Source organism: Eubalaena glacialis, chromosome X (assembly GCF_028564815.1).
Source record: "Eubalaena glacialis isolate mEubGla1 chromosome X, mEubGla1.1.hap2.+ XY, whole genome shotgun sequence".
NCBI lineage: Eukaryota > Metazoa > Chordata > Mammalia > Artiodactyla > Balaenidae > Eubalaena > Eubalaena glacialis.
In genome coordinates, this window is record NC_083736.1 from 138,037,029 (window position 1) to 138,063,835 (window position 26,807).

General features: G+C 39.7%; 1 protein-coding gene across 1 annotated transcript; it reads left to right on the forward strand.

Annotated features, from left to right (window-relative positions):
• The first annotated feature begins 8,505 nt into the window (after positions 1-8,505).
• LOC133081959 (phosphatidylinositol-binding clathrin assembly protein-like) lies at positions 8,506-25,878 on the forward strand. Its single transcript, XM_061178266.1, has 10 exons — positions 8,506-8,584; positions 10,412-10,554; positions 13,672-13,747; positions 14,681-14,783; positions 14,944-15,037; positions 15,158-15,269; positions 16,169-16,275; positions 16,999-17,040; positions 24,718-24,797; positions 25,758-25,878. Exons 1-10 carry the CDS (start codon positions 8,506-8,508, stop codon positions 25,876-25,878), a joined length of 957 nt encoding a protein of 318 aa, XP_061034249.1.
• The last annotated feature ends 929 nt before the right edge of the window (positions 25,879-26,807 follow it).

A 26,807-nucleotide genomic window follows, 5' to 3' on the forward strand; every position in this document is an offset into this window, starting at 1 on the left:
CGCCCCCTGGCCTGAGTGAGCCAGAGCCCCCGAAGCAGCTGCTCCTTTAACCCCGTCCTGTCTGAGCGAATAACAGACGCCCTCAGGCAACCTACACGCAGAGGCGGGGCCAAATCCAAAGCTGAACCCCGGGAGCTGTGCGAACACAGAAGAGAAAGGGAAATCTCTCCAAACAGAATCTAGCAAACAGAATCCAACAACACATTAAAAGGATCATACACCATGATCAAGTGGGATTTATCCCAGGGAAGCAGGGATTCTTCAATATACGCAAATCAATGTGATACACCATATTAACAAATTGAAGAATAAAAACCATATGATCATCTCGATAGATGCAGAAAAAGCTTTTGACAAAATTCAACACCCATTTATGATAAAAACTCTCCAGAAAGTGGGCATAGAGGGAACCTACCTCAACATAATAAAGGCCATATACGACAAACCCAAAGCAAACATCATTCTCAATGGTGAAAAACTGAAAGCATTTCCTCTAAGAACAGGAACAAGACAAGGATGTCCACTCTCACCACTATTATTCAACATTGTTTTGGAAGTCCTAGCCACCGCAATCAGGGAAGGAAAAGAAAGGAATACAAATTGGAAAAGAAGAAGTAAAACTGTCACTGTTTGCAGCTGACATGATACTATACATAGAGAATCCTAAAGATGCCACCAGAAAACTACTAGAGCTAATCAATGAATTTGGTAAAGTAGCAGGATACAAAATCAATGCACAGAAATCTCTGGCATTCCTATACACTAATGATGAAAAATCTGAAAGTGAAATTAAGAAAACACTCCCATTTACCATTGCAACAAAAAGAATAAAATATCTAGGAATAAACCTACCTAAGGAGACAAAAGACCTGTATGCAGAAAACTATAAGACACTGATGAAAGAAATTAAAGATAATACCAACAGATGGAGAGAAATACCATGTTCTTGGATTGGAAGAATCAACATTGTGAAAATGACTCTACTACCCAAAGCAATCTACAGATTCAATGCAATCCCTATCAAACTACCACTGGTATTTTTTACAGAACTAGAACAAGAAATTTCACAATTTGTATGGAAACACAAAAGACCCCGAATAGCCAAAGCAACCTTGAGAACGAAAAATGGAGCTGGAGGAATCCGGCTCCCTGACTTCAGACTATACTACAAAGCTACAGTAATCAAGACAGTATGGTACTGGCACAAAAACAGAAATATAGATCAATGGAACAGGATAGAAAGCCCAGAGATAAACCCACGCACATATGGTCACCTTATCTTTGATAAAGGAGGCAAGAATATACAATGGAGAAAAGACAGCCTCTTCCATAAGTGGTGCTGGGAAAACTGGACAGCTACATGTAAAAGTATGAAATTAGAACACTCCCTAACACCATAAACAAAAATAAACTCAAAATGGATTAAAGACCTAAATGTAAGGCCAGACACTATCAAACTCTTAGAGGAAAACCTAGGCAGAACACTCTATGACATAAATCACAGCAAGATCCTTTTTGACCCACCTCCTAGAGAAATGGAAATAAAAACAAAAATAAACAAATGGGACCTAATGAAACTTAAAAGCTTTTTCACAGCAAAGGAAACCATAAACAAGACCAAAAGACAACCCTCAGAATGGGAGAAAATATTTGCAAATGAAGCAACTGACAAAGGATTAATCTCCAAAATTTACAAGCAGCTCATGTAGCTTAATAACAAAAAAACAACCCAATCCAAAAATGGGCAGAAGACCTAAATAGACATTTCTCCAAAGAAGATATACAGATTGCCAACAGACACATGAAAGAATGCTCAACACCATTAATCACTAGAGAAATGCAAATCAAAACTACAATGCGGTATCATCTCCCACCAGTCAGAATGGCCATCATCAAAAAATCTACAAACAATAAATGCTGGAGAGGGTGTGGAGAAAAGGGAACCCTCATACACTGTTGGTGGGAATGTAAATTGATACAGCCACTATGGAGAACAGTATGGAGGTTCCTTAAAAAACTAAAAATAGAACTACCATACGACCCAGCAATCCCACTACTGGGCATATACCCTGAGAAAACCATAATTCCAAAAGAGTCATGTACCAAAATGTTCATTGCAGTCTATTTACAATAGCTGGGACATGGCAGCAACCGAAGTGTCCATCAACAGATGAATGGATAAAGAAGATGTGGCACATATATACAATGGAATATTACTCAGTCATAAAAAGAAACGAAATTGAGTTATTTGTAGTGAGGTGGATGGAGTTAGAGTCTGTCATACAGAGTGAAGTAAGTCAGAAAGAGAAAAACAAATACCATATGCTAACACATATATATGGAATCTAAGAAAAAAAAAAAAGGTCATGAAGAACCTAGGAGTAAGATGGGAATAAAGACACAGACCTACTAGAGAATGGACTTGAGGATATGGGGAGGGGGAAGGGTAAGCTGTGACAAAGTGAGAGAGTGGCATGGACATATATACACTACCAAACGTAAAATAGATAGCTAGTGGGAAGCAGCCGCATAGCACAGGGAGATCAGCTCGGTGGTTTGTGACCACCTAGAGGGGTGGGATAGGGAGGGTGGGAGGGAGGGAGACACAAGAGGGAAGAGATTTGGGGATATATGTATATGTATAACTGATTCACTTTGTTATAAAGCAGAAACTAACACACCATTGTAAAGCAATTATACTCCAATATAGATGTTAAAAAAAAATACAAACATATAAATCACCCTAAAAAAAAAAAAAAAGAGGGAGTGAGAGCATGTCCTTCTACTCCGCCATCTTGAACCTATCTCAGCTGTATTTCTATATACTAATGAACTATCTGAAAAAGAAATTAAGAAAACATTCACATATACAATAGCATCAAAAAAATACTTAGGAATAAATTTAGCCAAGGAGATGAAAGATCTTGTACACTGAAAACTATAAGATATTGATGAAAGAATTTGAAGAAGACACAAATAATTGGAAACATATCCTGTATTCATGAGGAATTCCTTGGCGGTCCAGTGGACAGGACTCTGCACTTTCACTGCCGAGGGCCCGGGTTCGATCCCTGATGGGGGAACTAAGATCCTGCAAGCCAAGTTGTGTGGCCAAAAAAAAAAAGAATTATATCATATCCTGTGTTCATGGATTGGAAGAATGAATGTTGTTAAAATGATCATAATACCTAAAGTGATGTACAGATTTAATTCAATCCCCATCAAAATTCCAATGGCATTTTTCACAGAAATAGAAGAAAACAATCCTAAAAATCATATGGAACCACAAAAGACCCCAAGTGGCCAAAGTAATCCTGAGCAAGAACAAAGCTGGGGGCTTCCTGATTTCAAATGATATTACAAAACTACAGTAATCAAAACACTATGGCACTGGCATAAAAACAGACACACCAATGGAGTAGAATAGAGTACAGGAATAAACCCACACATACACAGTCAACTAATATTTGACAAGGGAGCCAAGAATGCACAGTGGGGAAAGGATAGTCTTTTCCACAGGTGGTGTTGAGAAAACTAGATATCTACATGCAAATGAATGAAACTGGACCACTGTCTTACACCATACAGAAAAATCAACTCAAATGAATTAAATACTTAAATGTAAAACCTGAAAGCATAAAACTCCTAGAATTAAACCTAGGTGGATGCTCCTTGACATCCATCTGGGCAATGACTTTTTAGATTTGACACCAAAAGCAAAAGCAACAATAGCAAAAATAAACAAGTGGGACTACATCAAACTAAAGAGCTATACAGCAATGGAAATCATCAACAAAATGAAAAGTCAACCCACAGAATGTGAGAAGTTATTTGTAAACCATATATCTGCTAAGAGGTTAGTACCCCAAATATATAAGGAACTTATACAACAATAGCAAAAAACCCCACAAACAATCTAATTTAAGAATAGGCCTGAGACCTGAATAAACATTTTTCCAAAGAAGATATACATATGACCTACAGGCACATAAAGAGATGCTCAACATTGCGAATCATCAAGGAAATGCAAATCAAAACCACAATAAGATTATCACCTCACACCTGTCAGGATGGCTATTATCAAAAAGACAACAACAAGTGTCGGTAAGGATGTGGACAAAAGGGCACCCTCGTGCAGTGTTGATGGGAATATAAACTGGTACAGCCATTATGTAAAAACGTATGAAGTTTCTTCAAAAAATTAAAAATAGAACTACCATATGATCCAGCAATCCAACTTTTGGGTATATATCCGTAGAAATGAAGTCAGGATCTCAAAGATATATGCATTCCCATGTTTATTGCAGCAATATTCACAACAGTCAAGATATGGAAACAATCTAAATTCCATTGACAGATGAATAAAGAAAATGTGTGTGTATATATATAAAATATATTTTATATATATATAAAATGCAGCCATTAAAAAGAAGGAAATTCTGCCATTTGTGACAACATGGATATACCTCAAGGATATTATGCTAACTAAGTGAAATAAGCCAAGCACAGAAGGACAAATAATGTATGATCTCACTTATATGTGAAATCTGAAAATGTTGAACTTATTTAACCAGAAAGTAGAATGATGTTTGCTGGGGGCTAGGGGGTGGGGGAAATGGGGAGAAGTTGGTCAAAGGGTACATATTTTCAGTTATAAGATGAATTCATTTAAAAAAAAGATGAATGAGTTCTAGTGATCTAATATACAGCATGGTGACCACAATTAATAATACTGTATACTTGAAATTTGCTAAAATAATAGATCTCAAGTGTTCTAACCACAGAAAATATTTTAAGTATGGAGGTGATGGATGTGTTGACTGTGGTGATCATTTCACAATGTATACATATATTAAATCCTCATCTTGTACACCTTAAAAGAAAACATCATGTTGGGACTTCTCTGGTGGCGCAGTGGTTAAGAATCCACCTGCTAATGCAGGGGACACGGGCTCGAGCCCTGGTCCAGGAAGATCCCACATGCCGCGGAGCAACTAAGCCCGTGTGCCACCACTACTGAAGCCCGAGTGCCCTAGAGCCCGCTCGCTGCAACTACTGAGTCCGCGTACTGCAACTACTGAAGCCCACATGCCTAAAGCCTGTGCTCCGCAATAAGAGAAGCCACCGCAATGAGAAGCCAGCACACCGTGACGAAGAGTAGCCCCCACTCGCCACAACTAGAGAAAGCCCACGTGCAGCAATGAAGACCCAATGCAGTCAAAAATAAATAAAATTTTAAAATAATAATAAAAATGTGTCTTTAAAAAAAAAACATCATGTTGTACAACCTAAATATATACAATTTTTATTTGTTAATCATACCTCAGTAAAGCTGAAGAAAAAGATAAACTCAGTTAAAAGATTAGCAAAGGATCAGAATAGACATTTCTCCAAAGTAGATACACAAATTGCCAATAAGCACATGAAAAAATTCTTCTAAGTCATTAGTCATCAGGGAAATGTAAATGAAAACCACAAAGATACACCACTTCCAACCCACTCAGATGGCTATAATCAAACAAATGGAAAACAAATATTGGCAAGGATGTGGAGAAATTGGTACCCTCATACACTGCTGGTGGGGTTGTAAAATGGTTCAGCCACTATGGAAAATAGTTTAGCAGTTCCTTACAAAGTTCAACACAGAATTTCCATATGAACATGCAATTCAATGCTTAGGTATATACCTAAAAGAAGTGAAAACAGGTATTGAAAGAAATACTTGCATGTGAAGCAGTATTCACAATAGTTCAAAAAGGGAAACAGCCCAAGTGTTCATGAATGAACGAATAAACTGTAGTATATCCATACAATGGAATATTATTTGGCCATAAAAAGAAATGAAGTACTGATTCATGCTACAACATGAATGAAGCTGGCATATATTATGCTAAGTGAAAGAGCCCAGTCCCAAAGGTCCACATATTGACTGAGTCCTTTTATATGAAATGATCAGAATAGGAAAATCTTCAGAGACATAAAGTAGAATAGTGATTGACTAGGGATGGGAGGTTTAGGTGGAAATGAGGAGTGATGGCTAACGAGTGTGGGGTTTCTTTTTAAGGTGGTGAAAATGTTGTAAATTGATCTTGGTGCTGGTCGTACAACTCTGAATATACTAAAAACTACCAACTTGTAGACTAAATGGGTGAATGGTATGATATGTGAATTAAATACCAACACAGCTACTTGAGAAAACATGCTCTGAAAGGATAGAAGTGATATCAAAGTAATGTATGTGCCTTTCTAAACCAACTTCAACGTTCTTTAAAGTAATACATAAAAATACAGCACTCAGTGAATTAAAATTAAGAATATTTGACATCTATACAAAATTACACAGGAAGAAGCAGAAAAATGTTACTGATACCAAAGAGAAAAATAAGTCAATAGAAACAGAGCCAGAAGGAATTGGTTGATAAGCATATATCCTTGATAGTTATTATGATATCCTCAAGGGTTTAAAGGAAAATGTGGACATAATGAAGAGAGCATTGAAAGATAAAAAGAGTCAAATGGAAATTCTAGAGATGAAAAATACCTTACTGGAAATGCAAACTGTCCTAAATGGGATTAAGAGAAGATACTCTGCAAAAGAAAAAAACTAAAAATAGAACTACCATACGACCCAGCAATCCCACTACTGGGCATATACCCTGAGAAAACCACAATTCAAAAAGAGTCATGTACCAAAATATTCATTGCAGCTCTATTTACAATAGCCAGGACATGGAAGCAACCTAGGTGTCCATCATCGGATGAATGGATAAAGAAGATGTGGCACATATACACAATGGAATATTACTCAGCCATAAAAAGAAATGAAATGGAGGTATTTGTAGTGAGGTGGATGGAGTTAGAGTCTGTCATACAGAGTGAAGTAAGTCAGAAAGAGAAAAACAAATACCGTATGCTAACACATATATATGGAATCTAAGGGAAAATAAAGGTCATGAAGAACCTAATGGCAAGACGGGAATAAAGACACAGACCTACTAGAGAATGGACTTGAGGATATGCGGAGGGAGAGGGGTAAGATGTGACAAAGTGAGAGAGTGGCATGGACATATATACACTACCAAATGTAAAATAGATAGCTAGTGGGAAGCAGCCGCATAGCACAGGGAGATCAGCTCGGTGCTTTGTGACCACCTAGAGGGGTGGGAGGGAGACGCAAGAGGGAGGAGATATGGGGATATATGTATATGTATAGCTGATTCACTTTGTTATAAAGCAGAAATTAACACACCATTGTAAAGCAATTATATTCCAATAAAGATGTTTAAAAAAAAAAGAAAGAGAAGATCAGTGAACTTGATGACATAGCAAAAGAAAGTCTGCAACGTAAAGTGCAGGGGGGAAAAAGGCTGTTAAAAATGCAAATGAACAGAGTCTCAGTCAGTGGTGATACAATATCAATAACTGTAATACACATGTAATGGAACACTGCATCGAACAGTAGAAAAATATGCAGTTTTCAAGGGTGCACAGAAGATTTACCTTTTAGAGCATATATTCTGTTCTATAAAATAAATCTCAACAAAATTTAAAAGATTTAAATAAGAAACATGTTCTTTGACAACAACAAAAGCAGTACTTAACCCTAAAGTCCTATATTATAAAAGAAGAATCTTAAATAAGTTAAGCTAATGTCCTTAAGAAACCAGAAAGTGAAGAGCAAAATAAACTGCAAGCAAGTAGAAGCAATGGAATAATATAGATACGAGCAGAAATCAATGACATAGAAAAGAGAATATAGAGAAAATCAGTGAAAGCAAAAGGTGGTTCTTTGAGAGGATCAATAAAATTGATAACTGGCTAGCCAGATATACCAAGAAAAAAAAAGAGAGAGAGAGAAGACATACATTAACAGTACCAGGAAAGAGAGAAGTAACGTCACTACAGATTCCAGGGATAAAAGGAATAGTATGAACAAGTCTATGGACTTCGGTATGTGATGCTGGGTGAAGGGTTGCAGGACATGGACTCGGGCAGGATACAGTTCCCATCACACGTGACCGAAGCCTCCCTAACGAGGCCACGTCAAGGATTTCCAAAGCACTATCACAGGACCGCTTGACTTCCCAAGACCTGAAGATCTCGAGATCTTTCACCTGGAGTCCCCAACATGTCCCTCTTTCTCATGATATTCATTCAATAGTGGTTATTTTCTTACTAAGCGTCTACCACGCCAAGGGTCTGCATTAGCGCCCCGCCCCCCAGATGCTCCGTCCCACGTGGGATCCTGTCCCCTGAACCCGCTTCTCCGGCCCCGGCGCCTCGCGACATCACGTCTCACCTCATAAATATGCAGGCCCGTGTCAGGCGGCCCGGGGACAGAGTCGCCTGGTGAACGCCACCTGCGGGGCCAGGCCTTTCTTCCATTACCTCAGGCGCCCCTTTCGTCGTCCGCGGTGCGGGTCCCGGATCAGTCCGCTGGTCCAGAAGAGGAGGGACCAGCCTTTGCGGCCATTACCCTCGTAGCCGGCGGCTGGCGACGCAGGCATGGGGTCGTCCGCATCCAAGGCTGCCCTCAGAGCGACCACCGATGAGCCCTCCGAGCCCGGGCCGAAACACCTGGCGGGTGAGTAGGCCCTGCTAGGGCGCCATCTCCGTGCCTCTAATGGCGGCGGCGCGCGCGGCCTCCCAGCCCCTCCCCCACCACGGCCCCCGCCGTGCACTTCGTGGGGGGGGGAGGGGGGGCTTTGATTGAGCCTGGAACACAACCACTGGCCTCTTTAACTCCAAACATCTAACTCTTAACGAGTTCCTCATGTACCTTAGGACATAACAGCCAGTGGAGTAACAACCCAGGCTTCTGAGAAGGGTCTCGTTCTTAACGTTGGCTGTTGCCCGAAGACGCCCCAGCACACAGTGACTTCACAATCTGTGCTGTTGGCAATATACATAAATCCTACTGCCTTTGAAACCTTCGTAGCCGACTCAACCTTTTGATCACCTCTTGATTTTCGTATTTGGCTTTCATTGACTTAATATGCATTTGTCTTCTAAAGTTTTATCTTCTTATCATCATGATAATGGGCATGTATTACAGCAACTAACAGTTCACCAAGTTAAGTAGATTAATTTCCTTTATATATATATTTAAAGTTTCCTGAGCATTATTCTCAACAGGCTCCATATTTGATTCTGGGGCGATGTATGGAATCTAGCCCTGGATTGGGATGTAACATGTGCCAGAATTGACTTCTCAAGACCTGAAGGATGAGCAATAATTATCGATGTGAATGATGCATGGAAGCAAACAGGGGCACTTGAATCAGTACCAGGATAGCTGAAAGATTCAGTCCAAAGGCTGAAATCGTGCAAAAGCAGAAATAAAAGACTTGCAGAGGAAACTTCACAGGAAGAGGAATGAAGCAGACCTAGAGATTTAAAAAATAGCGGAGAATCTCATTCTTCATAACCTTAAACATGGCACAGCAACTGGCACATAATAAGGCATTGATGCTGAGTACATACATTTGTTGAATAAGTGAATCTGACTTGACAGGGTCAGCCTGTTGCGCTAATCCACTGGCATATTTGTTAAGCATCCTCCTCAGTACCTATCCTACATATATGCATATGAAGATGCTAAGTAATGAATAAGTGCTAGGGATGAAGTTGTTTTATAATTATAGTTTATAGATGGTTTGGAAAGCAAGGAGAATATTTCAACTGATAAACAGCAGGGAATCATTGCATATTCTTCAATAGGAAAAACGAAACAATTAAACTTAGGTTTTGAGGGGCTGTATAAAGTCAATTGATTAATGGTTATAAACTTGAGGCAGGAAATCAGAAGCTGTTGCAATAAACCAGGTACAAGGCTATGAGGAAGTGGACTCAAGAAGAAAAAGCAATAAGGAATTAAAAGATGCAAACCAAAGGGTCAGACATTGGGAGGCACCACAAGGAAAGCTCCTGACTGAATCTTCATAGAATGACACTTTTCTTGAGAGAGGCAGAATGACATGATGGTTAATACCTTGGTTTTCAGGGTCAAACAAACCTGATTTCAAATCCCAGCCCTTCCACTTAACTACCTGTATGACCTTGGGCATATTACTTACCTTCTTGAGTCTTATTCATTCATTTAAGAAGTATTTACCATAATTTGTTATGTGCCAGCTACTGTGCTGGGTCTTGGGGAGACAGTGGTGACCAAAATGGACACAATCCCAACCCTCATCAAGTATACAGAACAATAGGATAGACGGGCATTAAATATCATGTAACATGTCAGTACAAATTGTAGTACTCGTAATGAAGAAAATGTTTTGGATTATTCCCTTTGTCACTTCTCTGAGATTTGATTGCATCTGTATTTAAGTTAAAGTTACCAATTTTGGTTTTGAAAGTTATTTCTCAGTCTATATTTTAATGCTTGTCACTGTCTCTAATTTAGATCTAATCCAGTACATAAATGGAACAAATAGGAGTGTTGAACATCTGGCTGATATTCTTTCTGAGAAAACTAGGAGCAGCAGCTGGGTGGTGGTGTTCAAAGCCCTGATTACTGTGCATCACCTTATGGTGCATGGAAATGAGGTGAGCATGGCATCTATTCAAAGGGTAGGCATTTCCTTACTTTATTACAAAGGACTGTCAGTACACAGTTGCTGAATATGCTTACTTTGTCAAGGGCTTACTACATTTTTTTAAAATGGAGAATAATGATGCTCTCTATTTTATTTTAAAGATGGTTATCGGTTTTTATCCTACCTCTTGCTTTGGCTTTCATTAGTGACAAGTGGGGGAAGTATGTAGCGGTAGATATTAAAAAACAAATTTTTCCATTTTTACTTATGAATATATCTTTGCAATCAGTATTTAAAGTATATTATTTTAACCACTGGATAATAAAGTGGATAATAGAGTGGCTATTTCTCTCAATTCTTTAGGTGATTTAGACCAAAAAAAGAGAAAACCCTCAAAAACGTATTGCTGCATAACTGCTTTACTTTACCAGGTAAAGTAAAGCAGAGTTACTACAGCGTCACCACAAGAGCTCTCCCCACACACACTCTTTGTGTTTTACAGAACAACTGAAATGTTCTACAACATTAAATTACTTATTATTTTCTACTTTAATTTTATTTATTTATTTATTTATTTATTTTTGACTGTGTTGGGTCCTCGTCTCTGTGCGAGGGCTTTCTCTAGTTGCGGCAGGCGGGGGCCACTCTTCATCATGGTGCACGGGCCTCTCACTATCGTGGCCTCTCTTGTTGCGGAGCACAGGCTCCAGACGCGCAGGCTCAGTAGTTGTGGCTCACAGGCCTAGTTGCTCCGCGGCATGTGGGATCTTCCCAGACCAGGGCTCGAACCCGTGTCCCCTGCATCGGCAGGCGGACTCTCAACCACTGCGCCACCAGGGAAGCCCTATTTTCTACTTTAAATTAACTTTTGTCTCAGTAAGATTTGCATTAAAAAAAATAAGATTTAGAAATTGATTGCGTTTTGAAACTTATTAAGAAGCAACAGTAATTACACAGTATGGTATTGGTAAAAATAAACATATATATATAAAGGGAGTGTAATAGATCAGAAGTAGAACTGTACTTATATGGGAGCTTGCTGGCACTAAAAACGTGGGGGAAAGTATGCAATTTAAAATAAAGCCTTTTGGTACAAATAACATCCCTATGGAAAAAAATAGAATGAGATCTTTATATTACTCCATATAAAAAATAAATTCCACATGAATGAAATATCTATAAATGCAAAAATCTAAATTTTAAAATTGAAGAAAATGTAGGAGAATATGCTTATGACATTTGAGTAGGGAAGACACCATAAAGTTGCAATAAGATGTTTGCAGCACGTATACTACAGACAAAAGATTGATATTCGGACTACATTATCAGTAAGAAAAAAGCAGTACACTGGAATAATGAACAAAAGAAATGAACAGACAGTACATAGAAAAAGAAACCAGAGTGGCTGATAACCATCTGAAAACATACTCAGATAAGCACAATTTAAAATGTGTGACAGGGCTTCCCTAGTGGCACAGTGGTTAAGAATCCGCCTGCCAATTCAGGGGACACGGGCTCGAGCCCTGGTCCGGGAAGATCCCACATGCTGCAGAGCAACTAAGCCTGTGCACCACAACTACTGAGCCTGCGTGTCACAACTACTGAAGCCCGCGAGCCACAACTACTGAAGCCCTTGCGCCTAGAGCCCGTGCTCCGCAACAAGAGAAACCACCGCAATGAGAAGCCCGTGCACTGCAACGAAGAGTAGCCCCCGCTCGCCTCAACTAGAGAAAGCCTGCGCGTAGCAACGGAGACCCAAGAGCCAAAAATAAATAAAATAAAATAAATAAATTTATAAAATAAAATAAAATGCGTGACAGTATCAAGAGCTGGGACCCTGAGGAAATGGGAACTTGCATACCCTGTGGATGCCATCCATACATTACCATATCAGGAATGAGAGAAGTAACATCACAACAGATTCCATGAATATTAAGAGGATGATAAAGGAATACTATGAACAACTCTGTGTACTTCTGTATCTGATGCTGGGTGAAGGGTTGTAGAGGAGTGCCTTGAGACATGTTTAATAAAATTGAAAATGCCCAGTGACCCAGCAAATACACTTCTCATAGCATGTTTATAATAATTAAAAGTTGGAAATCACCTGAATTTCCATCAGTGGGCAACAGATAACTAAAATGAAGTGTTTATACAATGAAATACTAATAGGATGTATACCAACAAGGCTAGATCTCAAAAACAATGCTAGTAGAGTCCAATATCATTTATATAAATTTTTAAAATTCACAGTTAATATTTGTCCACGGAACAAATATATATGAAACTATAAAGAAAATAGGCTGTAAAGGTAACACATTAAAATTATGATAATGGTTACTTCCAGGTAGGAGAAGGAAATTGAACTTGGGGATGGGGCAAAGGGCACTTTTAACTTTACCTGTAAGACTTTATTCCTCTTATTTTAAAAATAGACTTGAAGTAGATATGTCCAAAAGTTAGCAGTTGTCATTTATGGGTAGTGGGGTACACAGATGTACCAGATTATTGTTTTTATTTTTCTATTAATTAAATTATTAAATAATTTAACATTAATTATTAAAATAATTCTATAATTACAGTTGACCCTTGAACATCATGGGTTTGAACTGCACGGGTCACTTGTATGTGGCTTTTTTCCATAGTAAATACTATAGCACTACACTATCTGTGGTTGGTTGAATCGTGGACGTGGAATCATGGTTACAGAGGTTCAGCATCTACAGAGAGCTGACTATAAATTATATGTGGATTTTCGACTGCATGGTGGGTTGGCGCCCCTAACCCCCGAGTTGTTCAAGGGTCAACTGTATTTCAAATTCCTCAAAATTCAAAAAGGGAGAAATGACTAGATAGAAAGTCATGCGTGAAAAGTGTGTATTCACATTAGCTTTAATGTTTAACCCCTCATTTATTTAGTGGGTATATAAACAGACTAGGCAGCATTGCATATCCTTCAGTTGGCTAGCCCAGGGTGTGATGGTGCTCGCCTTAATCAATGCTCCTGAAATAGATAGAAGCTGTATGATAGAATTATGTTAAGTATGCATTCACAATGACAAAATCATGAGGGAACTCTCTTTGTGGACAGAAACTAATTTTAGAATTTGGCACATTTGTTTCATAGCGATTCATCCAACATCTTGCATCTAGAAATTCTTTGTTCACTTTATACAACTTCCTGGATAAAAGTGTCATAGAAGGTAAGCTGATTCTTTGATGGAAATATTTCTCTGTGGCAAGGAGGGAAATGTTCTGAAAACCATCCGTGGTTAAAAAAAAAATCGTTCTGAATTATGAACGATGTGATGTGGTGTACATTTTATGATGGAAAATAATTTCTAAATTCATTCATACAACACATATTTGAGTAGTTACTGAGAATAACACAATATGCAGGCCTTTACTCAGTGAGGCTTTCCTGGGTCAGTCTCCTTTCTCTGCCTGACTTTTATTCTTTCCACTTCTCAGCAACTAACCATCTCTGTGTTTTTCTTTTCTTTTGTTTGTCTATCAATCACCATTGAGAGTGTAAGATCTATGAAGGCATGGATTTTTGTCTGTTTTGTTCACTACTGAACCTCCAGCATCTAGGACAGTGCCCGGATCATAGGAAGCACTGAATAATTGTTGAATGAAAAAATAAATTGAATAAATGAATCAAGGCACGTTTGGAGGTTGACTAGTGAGGAGCTGAGTTTCTATCATGGCCTGTCTCTCTCCATTTTGTCTATGAAGTAGGGTCAAGGTCATTTGTTGAGTGGAAAGAGGGTGGGGGAGGGATGGTACCAATGGGATAGCGAGTGTCAGGAAAATGCTAAGAATTTACAATAGTTTCCTTGGAAATGTGAAAGGAACTAATCAAGTTCAGTTATTTCCCCTGTTCAATAATGTCACCATCAATACTACATCATGAGGTGATATCAAGACTTTGAGGAAATAAAAAATAATCTTTAACAGAAAGTTTGAGGAATGTTGTACTAGATGATTAATAAGCCATTCTAGTCTTTGTGCTTCAAAGATGTTGTTGAGTTATATGGGTGAATGTAAAATGGTAAGTCTTTGCATTTATTCACATATATGGTAAATGGTTAACATTGGTGAAACTGGAAATAATAAAAATATTTCATTTTTAGGCTATACTATGTCAACCTTCATCAGACGATATAGCAGGTACTTGAATGAAAAGTCACTCGCATATAGACTGATTGCATGTGACATCACCAAAACCAAGAGAGGGTAGGTAAATATCATTGGTTTGTAAGCAAGAAGTACTGAAATACATATGTGCTCTGATATGTAGTTTGTCAAAAACACAGCTTTATTTCAAGATGCCAGTGTCACAGTGCTTCTCACACTCAATTATTATTGCTGTTAGGAATTTTTTTCTCTCTTATAGGACGGATGGTGTGATGAGAACGATGAACACTAAGGAGCTGCTGAACACTCTTCCAGTTATTCAAACTCAGTTTGATGCTCTTCTTTATTTTAATGTAAGAGCTTTATAAACCCTTTGGAAAAATATTGGTAAACAGCATTGTTTACCTGTAGGTGGGAGAGGGAATTTTTTAAAATTGTGGTGGTAATTGATTACTCTTTTATTTAATTTCCAGGCAGATCCTGACGAAATAACTAATGGTATAATACATGCTGCTTTCATGCTTCTCTTTAAGGATTCTCTTCGCCTCTTTGCAGCCTATAATGAGGGGATCCTTAATCTGCTAGGTAAGCTAAAGAATAGGCATTACTTTTAAAAAAATAAACTGGTAAAAATAATTTATTTGTAAAAATCTTTTATCTCTACATTTAGACTCATATGTGTTTTAGATTCAAAATAGAAGATCCTTGCAGGGTCATACGTATTTTTAAATAATGAGACATCATATTCCTTTTTTTGGTTAAAAATAATTGGCTAATCAGCCACAGAAGTTTTCAGTTTGTATATAAGTGCTAACTGATATTTCTGGGAAACTTATCAGGAAATCAACATGGGTTGCCATATTTATATGTTACACACTAAGTCCCACTCCACCAAGGTCAGATAATACAGTTCTGACTTTCCTAAGATATAGCCTATAATATAACTAATTGTTTTGATCATATACAAGCGTATGTTTCTTAGGCTTTTCAGGAAATTTCAGTCATCATTTAGCCCTAATGAGTGATTCATTTCATAGGAAGTGTTCTCCAAACTTCGTTGATGAGAATTTGAGATATTTCTCATACTGAAGAAGTGTCTAATGCATTTGTAGAGTTATAAAGGTAGGAAACACAGCCCCTTCCATCAGAGACCATCAGAGCTTGATGTTAATCAAAAAGATTCCAGACCAGAAGTTGTAGAAATTAAACTATCTAAATTATATGTGTACACTATTACATGCCATACATATTACCAGCACCACTGTTCAGCATGCAGTAGTTCCTCTATAAAAATCTGTTGATTATACTTACACGAGCAGTGTTGTTGCTTGTTAAAGCAGAAAATAACTGGATTAAAACTAATTGTTTTCAACAAGTTAAAATCATATCCAGAGTCAACTTAACACAGAATCATCAGAATGGAGTGAAACTTGGAATTGCTACGATATTAGCTCCTTTGTTGTAATTTATTTTTCTATTTTTAGGCAAGTATTTTGACATGAGGAAGAACCAATGCAAGGAAAGTTTGGATATTTACATCAGGTTCCTTGAAAGAACGACCAAATGGACACAGTTCCTGAAAGTTGCAGAGGTACAGAAATCTATTTGTATACGAGGCTTTTGTGCTGTTTTCTGTATTAGTTTAGTATCCTGTATAACTATACCTCTACCCCACCACCATGCCACACAAACACACAGAAATTGGTAGTTTAAACTATTTTGTAAACAGTACAGCTAAAAGCTAGAATTAGGTACTTCAAATGTACCTTCCAATGCGCTTGTGGTCAAAAACAATCTTAGAAGGATTTCTGTTTGTGGCCATGAGGATAACTGATACCAAGCTTACCCTCCCACCAGAAAAAACTCTAAAACCAGGCCAAAAGATATATGACATGAGTCTTTTAAGGCAGCGGATAATAGGTAGAACAGGTCTGTGATCAGTGAGAGAAGGAAATATATGAGGTGAGCCGCATGTTTGCCCCAATAGCTGATTCTGACTACTTGAAAAATTAGAACACATTTGTATGATATCCAAAATGCAGCTTAGCTCTTCCCAAAATAGCAAAGATTCAACATCTGGTGAGTCCTTTCTTTTTTAATTTTATCCTAAGAACAAATATAAGTTTATGCTTATGTGTGCAAGGTATACATTAGCCTGATGTTTTTCTTGATCAGGGTGTGTACCAGCCCAGCAAGGCATTCATGCTCTTGGAGTATTTTCTCTTTAGCGTACAAATTGGTCTCACACTTACTTTTCTTTGTTAACACTCCTGGCTGTAATGTTTTCTTTTTTCCCCTTTTTTTGTGATTTCAGCAAGTTGGAATTGACCAGAATGACATTCCATATCTTAATCAGGTCAGTATATCTCTCATCTGTGTTTAAGTGACTTTTTTATTTTATTTATTTATTTATTTTTGGCTGTGTTGGGTCTTCGTCGCTGCGCGCGGGCTTTCTCTAGTTGCGGTGAGGAGGGGCTACTTGACGTTGCAGTGCGTGGGCTTCTCATTGCGGTGGCTTCTCTTGTTGTGGAGCACGGGCTCTAATGCGTGGGCTTCAGTAGTTATGGCGCACGGGCTCAGTAGTTGTGGCTCGTGGGCTCTAGAGCGCAGGCTCAGTAGTTGTGGTGCACGGGCTTAGTTGCTCCGTGACCTGTGGGATCTTCCTGGACCAGAGCTCGAACCTGTGTCCCCTGCATTGGCAGGCAGATTCTTAAGCACTGTGCCACCAGGGAAGTCCCTAAGTGACTTTGTTTTTATGTTGTGTTTATTATATTAATCATCTGAGACTCCATCATTTTCCATATACTTACATGTGTATTTTCATTTCCCCAAGAGTAACATTTATATTTATACTTATATATACATAGGCTTGTGTCTTCTGAACAGGTCTGTGAGCTGTAGGTCTCATAAAAGAGAGCATTCCCCACTGAGAGCTAAGTGGCGACTCATAGTATAACAACTCCAGCATGCTTTTTATTTTTTGTTTTTATTTTTTATTATTTTTAAAATATTTTTATTGGAGTATAATTGCTTTACAATGGTGTGTTAGTTTCTGCTTTATAACAAAGTGAATCAGTTATACATATACATATGTTCCCATATCTCTTCCCTCTTGCGTCTCCCGCCCTCCCACCCTCCCTATCCCACCCTTCTAGCTGGTCACAAAGCACCGAGCTGATCTCCCTATGCTATGCGACTGCTTCCCACTAGCTATCTATTTTACATTTGGTAGTGTATATATGTCCATGACACTCTCTCACCCTGTCACATCTCACCCTTCCCCCTCCCCATATCCTCAAGTCCATTCTCTAGTAGGTCTGTGTCGTTATTCCCGTCTTGCCCCTCGGTTCTTCATGACCAATTTTTTTATTTTATTTTTTTTAGATTCAATATATATGTGTTAGCATACGGTATTTGTTTTTCTCTTTCTGACTTACTTCACTCTGGGTCCATCCACCTCACTACAAATAACTCAATTTCGTTTCTTTTTATGGCTGAGTAATATTCCATTGTATATATGTGCCACATCTTCTTTATCCATTCATCTGCTGATGGACACTTAGGTTGCTTCCATGTCCTGGCTGTTGTGAATAGAGCTGCAATGAACATTGTGGTACATGACTCTTTTTGAACTATGGTTTTCTCAGGGTATATGTCCACTAGTGGGATTGCTGGGTCGTATGGTAGTTCTATTTTTAGTTTTTTAAGGAACCTCCATACTGTTCTCCATAGTGGCTGTATCAATTTACATTCCCACCAACAGTGCAAGAGGGTTCCCTTTTCTCCACACCCTCTCCAGCATTTATTGTTTCTAGACTTTTTGATGATGGCCATTCTGACCGGTGTGAGATGTTATCTCATTGTAGTTTTGATTTGCATTTCTCTAATGATTAATGATGTTGAGCATTCTTTCATGTGTTTGTTGGCAATCTGTATATCTTCTTTGGAGAAACGTCTGTTTAGGTCTTCTGCCCATTATTGGATTGGGTTGTTTGTTTTTTTTGATAGTGAGCTGCATGAGCTGCTTGTAAACTTTGGAGATTAATCCTTTGTCAGTTGCTTCATTTGCAAATATTTTCTCCCATTCTGAGGGTTGTCTTTTCGTCATGTTTATGGTTTCCTTTGCTGTGCAAAAGCTTTTAAGTTTCATTAGGTCCCATTTGTTTGTTTTTATTTCCATTTCTCTAGGAGGTGGGTCAAAAAGGATCTTGCTGTGATGTATGTCATAGAGTGTTCTGCCTATGTTTTCCTCTAAGAGTTTTATAGTGTCTAGCCTTACATTTAGGTCTTTAATCCATTTTGAGTTTATTTTTGTTTATGGTGTCAGGGAGTGTTCTAATTTCATTCTTTTACATGTAGCTGTCCAGTTTTCCCAGCACCACTTATTGAAGAGGCTGTCTTTTCTCCATTGTATATTCTTGCCTCCTTTATCAAAGATAAGGTGACCATATGCCAGCATGCTTTTTAAATGGACAGAACTGATTGGTGGAAACAGCAGACTATTGGGAATAATGAACTTAGGCTTGAGGCCACCTTGCCTGCCTTTCAGGTGTGTAATCTCAAGCAACTCATTTCCATTCTCCGTCCCTCGTCTATGCAAATGCAGAATGGGTGTGTTACTCTTGTCTACCTCATAGCAGGGTTGTGAGCATCAAATGAACTCAGGCTTTTTCCTTCCGCAGTGGGTGTGATGTGAGGCAGAGGTGGCCATGCAGCAGGTGAGGATGAGGCGACAGTCTGGCAGCCTGCACTCCATCCCAGGTGTATCACAGGGCTTCAGCAGCAGGGGTTGCTGGCCCAGCCTGGACCTGCTCTGGGCCCCAAACTAATATGGCAGGCCACCTTAGGTCACTTGGAATATGGGCCAAAGCAGTCTTCCTTGGTATCCAGAATCCAAAGAGACCTACCAATAGTCATGTTTCCTTTTTTGGGATGAGATGTGCAAGATGCAACCATTTGTCTTCTGTTTTCAATGGAATTTTCTGGTAGATCCCTGGCCACTGAAACCCTAAAAATTCTACTGTTATGGAAGGCTCCTGAATGTTTGTAGGGTTTACCTCCTATCCTCTGGAGTGCATATAACTTTCCAAGGTCTCCACTGTACTGGCACCTCCCTGTTCATCTGATCCATTTAGCATGAAGATCATGAACAGAAGTGGATCAATGCGATTTATGAGGGGTGACCAGATGGTCTAGACTTCTTCTGACCATATTCTGACATATGGGTTGAGAGAGTTAACACAGCCTGGGTCAGAGTATAAATGTATAGCATTGCCCATTCCACCTGCCTACAAACTCTTACTGATCCACACTTTAGATGGCAATGGAAAGCAGAACATTCACCGAACTGTTAGCCACATACCATGTTCCTGAGACTACATTAACCCACCTCTACCAAAGGAACTATAGTGGCTGCAGTTGGGTTACTACTTGATTGATTATGCTGTACTATGTCACTCTCCAGGGCCTGACTGGTTTGGGGGCCATACTGGTGAATTATATGGAGATAGGGTGGGGACCATCACCCCTGCATCCTTTTTATCTTTAAGATTGGCACTGATTGCTGCCATCTTCCTAGGAGGATCTTGTTTATTTTTACTGTTTCGACTGGATGGCAGGAAGGGGGGTGGAGTAGAGGTCTCCATATTGTCTCCAACAAGGGAGACTCAGGACTTTGACAGCCATCCCCCTGGATCTCCCCATCCCATGAGTCAGGGCTTTTACTCTTTCCCAGTGCCTGACTGTGGTGTGGCAGACCTGCCTTGGTTGGGACTGGAGGAATGGGGAGAAGTCTGTAAAGAGAGAGAGGGTGATGCTGTGGGGGGAGGAAATTGAGAGGATTTGGGATCCAGAACACGGTGCATCCAGCAGTGGCCTCAGATGAGAGGGTAGAAGAGGTTGGGAGGAGAAGGTAGTTGCAGATGCAGATAAATCTTGGGTTTGGTGGCAGAGAAGGAGAGAGTTTCTGTCTGATGTCTTCTCAAAAATCTTTCAAGGACTGCATCTTTATTCCCATCTTGCCCCTAGGTTCTTCATGACCATTTTTATTTTTAGATTCCATATATATGTGTTAGCATACAGTATTTGTTTTTCTCTTTCTGACTTACTTCACTCTGTATGACAGTCTCTAGGTCCATCTACCTCATGACAAATAACTCAGTTTCGTTCCTTTTTATGGCTGAGTAATATTCCATTGTATATATGTGCCACATCTTCTTTATCCATTCATCTGTTGATGGACACTTCGGTTGCTTCCATGTCCCGGCTATTGTAAATAGTGCTGCAATGTACATTTTGGTACATAACTCTTTTTGAATTATGGTTTTCTCAGGGTATATGTCCAGTAGTGGGATTGCTGGGTCGTATGGTAGTTCTATTTTTAGTTTTTTAAGGAACCTCCATACTGTTCTCCATAGTGGCTGTATCAATTTACATTCCCACCAACAGTGCAAGAGGGTTCCCTTTTCTCCACACCCTCTCCAGCATTTATTGTTTGTAGATTTTTTGATGATGGCCATTCTGACCGGTGGGAGATGATATCGCATTGTAGTTTTGATTTGCATTTCTCTAATGATTAATGATGTTGAGCATTCTTTCATGTGTCTGTTGGCAATCTGTATATCTTCTTTGGAGAAATGTCTATTTAGGTCTTCTGCCCATTTTTGGATTGGGTTGTTTGTTTTTTTAATGTTGAGCTGCATGAGCTGCTTGTAAATTGCAGACCTACTAGAGAATGGACTTGAGGATATGGGGAGGGGGAAGGGTAAGCTGGGACAAAGTGAGAGAGTGGCATGGATGTATATACACTACCAAACGTAAAATAGATAGCTAGTGGGAAGCAGCCGCATAGCAGGGAGATCAGCTCTGTGCTTTGTGACCACCTAGAGGGGTGGGATAGGGAGGGTGGGCGGGAGGGAGATGCAAGAGGGAAGAGATATGGGGACTTATGTATATGTATAACTGATTCACTTTGTTATAAAGCAGAAACTAACACACCATTGTAAAGCAATTATACTCCGATAAAGATGTTAAAAAAAAAATCTTTCAAGGAAAGAAATGTGTCCTCAGAAGAATTCCTTCATGTACAGATAGGTACGAAAGGGACCTATTTTGTGCACAGACATTGAACCCCACAGAATGGTCCACAACGGGAACCACTGTTGGATGAACTAACGCACAGCTTCCTGAATGAGAATTCAGATAACCAGACGGAGAGACAATGAGAATATCTGGGTTAGTAGGGGAGAAGATGGAATTTCATTGCCCAAAGGCACCATAGTTGGTGGATTTCAATCAACATTCATTCACAGACACAGGCCTGACCCCTACCAGGAAGAAGGAGCTATAATGAATGAGGTACACTCCTAGCCCCTGAGTTCCTGCAAAAGAGACCTCACTTCCTTGAGGTGGTGAAGCTGGGAAGGGTTCCTGTGCTGAGAACCACAGCTTGGCTGTCATGGGGGCCCAGAGGAGCATCAGTTGACCTGGGCTTGGCATCTTGGCCTTGGCCTCCTTCAGTGCTCAGCACCTGTGGCCAGAGCTCTAGGGGACATCTGACTGTCGGTTGGCCAGTTTCTCTCGTGCTTGCAACAATCTTTATGTGAAGCAAGAGCTGCTAAACTCTTGGTGCAGGCTCACCATTTTCAGGCTCTGCCAAACCCTTGTGTCTTCTGAAGGGGTGTCTCCCTCATTTCCTCGGCTGATCCTTCCTCCTTGATTTCGACACTGTCTAGGGCTCACAGAGCCTCCTTCTGCGAGCGGCTGGCTGGTGCGTCTGCCTGTGTCTATGCCTCTTCTTTCCACCGTCGCCTGCGCCTGCCGTTCGTGTTGAGTGCGACTCCCGGAAACTCGCTAGCAACGTCTGCTCTGTCTGCCATTCGATGCACTTTTATTTTTCACCAGAGCCGTTCAGACCTACGTCTCTGGGCCACACCCCTCATCAGAGCTCCAGGGGCACAAACTTGGGGACCTACCAGATGGTTCCACCCTGCTGGGTACCAGCTTCGCCTTAGCATAGCCGCGGTTTTGGTGGGCGGAGGGCCACCGTGTGCCTCACGCAAGAGCTCTGACAGCCTCACGCCTACCCTTTCGCTGGGAAGCACCGTTTTGGGGCCTTGTAAGTTTTCGGTCGTTCTGAGCGGGGTTCTGCTAATCACGGGTGACAGCATTGCCACAAATTTATAGCTGTCGGTGAATTATCTGAAAGCAAATCGGATGAAAAAGAATGTTGCCAACCAACACCGTGCAAGTAGTGACAACTTCTATTTATTTATTATTTTGTTGTATATTTATTGAGTGACTGAATGAATGAACTAGAAATGCTCTGTGTGTTTGCCCTGGTGATGCTGGGAGTCGCCTGATCATTTTGGGCTCCCTCCACCCCTCTTTGCCGTCTAGTATGTTTGAACCTTTGAAGCTCACTCTGGACTCCAGACTTCCTGGTCTCCCTGCTGCTGAGGGGCCTGTGAGCTCTGGCAAGGAACAGATTCTCCAATTCCTCTGTGTTCAGGGTGCCCACGTGGTTAAGAGGCGTCCCTAGGGAGAGCTTCTCCTGGTCCTCATATTTGGTCCAGCAGGAAATCCCTCTGAGCAGATTTCTGCTTGGATGCCTCAGCCCGGCAGCCCGTCTGCACTGAGTGGTATCCAGGCTCCTCTGAGTGTGTGTACCTCTTGTGCCATTATTGTCATTCATAGCACTCCCTTTTCCTCTCAGAATGGTCCCTCAGCCCTGCCCACACCTCTGTGAACAGTTCCTTCATTAAACCCTTCTCCAGCTGCTAGCTCAGCAGCATCTATATCCGTCTTTGCCACCACACCATCATCCTAGCTTCAACTCGGATCCTTTCGCTTCCCCATATATCTGCCCCCTGCTGTTTCTTTTACGCAATGCAGCCAGAATGCTGATCTGAGAACTTCCAAAATACAGATCACTCCTCACTTCGAAGTCATCCGGTATTCTCAAGTTAAAGTCCAAACTCCACAACATTGCGTTGATTTTAAGGTCTTGCATCGTCGAATCCCTCCCAGCTTCATCTCCTCCACGCTCCCCTTGGCAACATGGTTCACCTTTATTCGTGGTCTGTGCCATATGCCCTCCTGCCATGCTCATTCCTCTCCTAGTATCCTACTTTTCTCCTGGATATCCTTCAGCTCTCAGCTCAGTTGTTACTTTGTTCAGGAGTGCTTGCTTCTCTGACATCCCTGACTTGGTCAGATTCGCTTACTTAAACACTACCTATCATGCACCTCTCTTTCACAGTACTTTTCACAACTTTCATTTTACATTTATTTGTTTGATTATTTGATACCTCTCGTCCGCCAGACCTGTAGACTGGAGCCACAAGCAAAAACAACCTAGTTGCAGGCTTCATGACCTGGGAAGCTCCAGTCTACAGTGAACAAAACAGACCAAATCTCTGTCTTCATGGAGTTTTATATTTTATTGCAAGGAGACGGATAATAAACATACACGGAAAGAAACCTATAATCTCAGGGAAGATAATTGCCATGAAGAAAAAGAAAACTTAGTGAGGGTAAAGAGACTGTTGGTAGGTACTATTTTATCTAGGATGGCCAAGGAAATCCCAGTTGAGGAGGTGACATTTCAGGAGAGACCAGAGACGGTGAGTGAAATTCTCTCTCCCTCTTCCCCAGTAGGCTTAATGTTTTACTTAAATTTATTCAGTAAACTAGTGACTCATGAAGGAACCATAAGTAATGAATAATTTCAAGCCCAATGTCTCCTCCAAAGGAAATACATATTTTAGCAGCCCATTGATCATTTTAAGATGCTTTTTTATTGTTTTTTTAAAAATGTATGTAAAAGTATAGTTTGAGGCTATATAGTAATGTGATTTGATACCAAGATGCTACTTTTAATAATGAATTTACTTCTAGCAATTATTTAGCTTTAATCATTTGCTATACAGGTGTCTTAATTTTATTCAAAATCTTTTTATGATATAGGAGAGTATGAATTTGCTAAGAACTATCTATCAAAAAACAACTTTTTTCCTAATAACTTTATTTTTAGGTACCCTGCAATTTACTTGAAGCACTAACACAGCATTTAGCTTCTTTGGAAGAGAAAAATGACATTTTACCTCCTTATAGGTAAGTTGATAAATGTCTTAATATAGGTTAATTTTGTTTTCATCTAAATAATTTCTCTCGTTTTAGCAACATCACAGTGACTAAATAAATTACAGGCTTTGAATATGGTGGAATGCTATACAGCCATTTTAAATGATAATATGGGATAGAGTATTTCAGTCTTTTGTGGGATTCCATACGCTTCACAAAGGAACATCTTTTGTTATACTGAGTGATTCTCAAAGTCAGAAGTTGGCACTTGAATAACCCCTCTTTGAAGAATTTGATTTCTTCCCTTAAGGACTCCCCTAGTGAGAATAACTGTTGTGCATAGTAACATTCAAGATGAATGTGTGTGTACACATACATATACACAAACCCACATACACGTGCTCCTCTATATGTGCACACATACACAAATTGAATAATATAAACTTTGAGGTATATCACTTCAAAAATGTTCACGTTAGCTATTTCTGACTGGAAAAATTATGGTTGATTTCAGTTTTCTGTTTGTACTTTTCAGTATTGTGAAAATTTCAAAAATTTTATTTTTGGCTGCGTTGGGTCTTTGTTGCGGTGCACGGGCTTCTCATTGCGGTGGCTTCTCTTGTTGGGCTGCGTGGGCTCTAGGCGCGTGGGCTTCAGTAGTTGTAGCACGTGGGCTCAGTAGTTGTGGCACATGGGCTTCAGTAGTTGTGGCTCACGGGCTTAGTTGCTCTGCGGCATGTGGGATCTTCCCGGACCAGGGCTCGAACCCGTGTCCTCTGCATTGGCAGGCGGATTCTTAACCACTGTGCCACCAGGGAAGCCCTGTTGACTATTTCTTAATTATCTCTTTATCATAGATGGATGTATAGTTAGTGTATAGTTGGATGGATAGATTGATACATGGATGGATAGATGAGTGAATGAAAGAAATGCAGGCTCAGCTGGGTAGGATATATGTGACTCTATTCATCTTTCTTATGATCTCTTCAGTGTGCAGCATGCATTGATTCCCTCCATCCCAAATCGTCGAGTTGTGAAAGCTTCAGCAAGCAGAGCTTGGCTTGAAGGTAATATAACGCTATTGTATGATTATGATGTCAGTGATAATTGAGGGCAGGATTAGAACCTTTAATTCTTACATTTCCTAACCACCTACTATGTCTGCTGCCTCTTCCTAAAGCAGTCTTTGACCCAGCAACTTCACTTCTAGGAATTTATCCCGTATATATATTCATAGTTGTGAAATGACATATGAACAAGGATATCCATTACAACATTGTAATAACAAAATGACTCTTCATAAGGGTCTTGTTTTAATGTACCGGAATGGAATGGTCTCCAACGTGTATTGTTAGATAGAAAATGAGCAAGGTGGGAAACAGTGCATAGTATGCTACCACTTTTTCTTTTTCAAAACAGAAAGAAAGAATATATATGTTTATTTCATTTCTTAAAGAATACTTCTGGCAGTATATCTGAGAAATGAATAAAATGTGCAAATAATTACTACTTAAAAGATAAATTTTACAAAAAAAAATAAGACATACATAAATCCGGAGTGATGTCTGTGTACAGACCTTGTCATGCTTACCAGGGAAGTCCTTGGTAAGCTCCTAAGGTTAGATTGCCTCATAGTCAGGAAATTTGAAAGCTGGTTGATGACACATTGGCAACTTGAAATTGGCTATGATGGAAGTATGTATACCACAAAAATGGACAAACACTATAAAACAGGCCTTTTCCTGGAGAGCTGGCTGTTATACATTTCCTGGCGTGCAACTGCTCAAAATCAGCCATATTCTGTTTTTTAATGGTTGAGTTTGATTCAGTGATGTTACTTGACCCTCTATGCTAGACGAAAATCCCTGTAATAATGAGCTATACTATCATAGGGTTTATATGTCTTAGAATTTGTTTGCTCTTAATTTAACTTGAAGACTTAAACTGTATCTATTTTAAATGTTTTTTTCTTTTGTGCATATTTTCTCAATGGACACACTTTCTGCATTTTCAACGGGTGAGTTTGACCAAAACCATGAT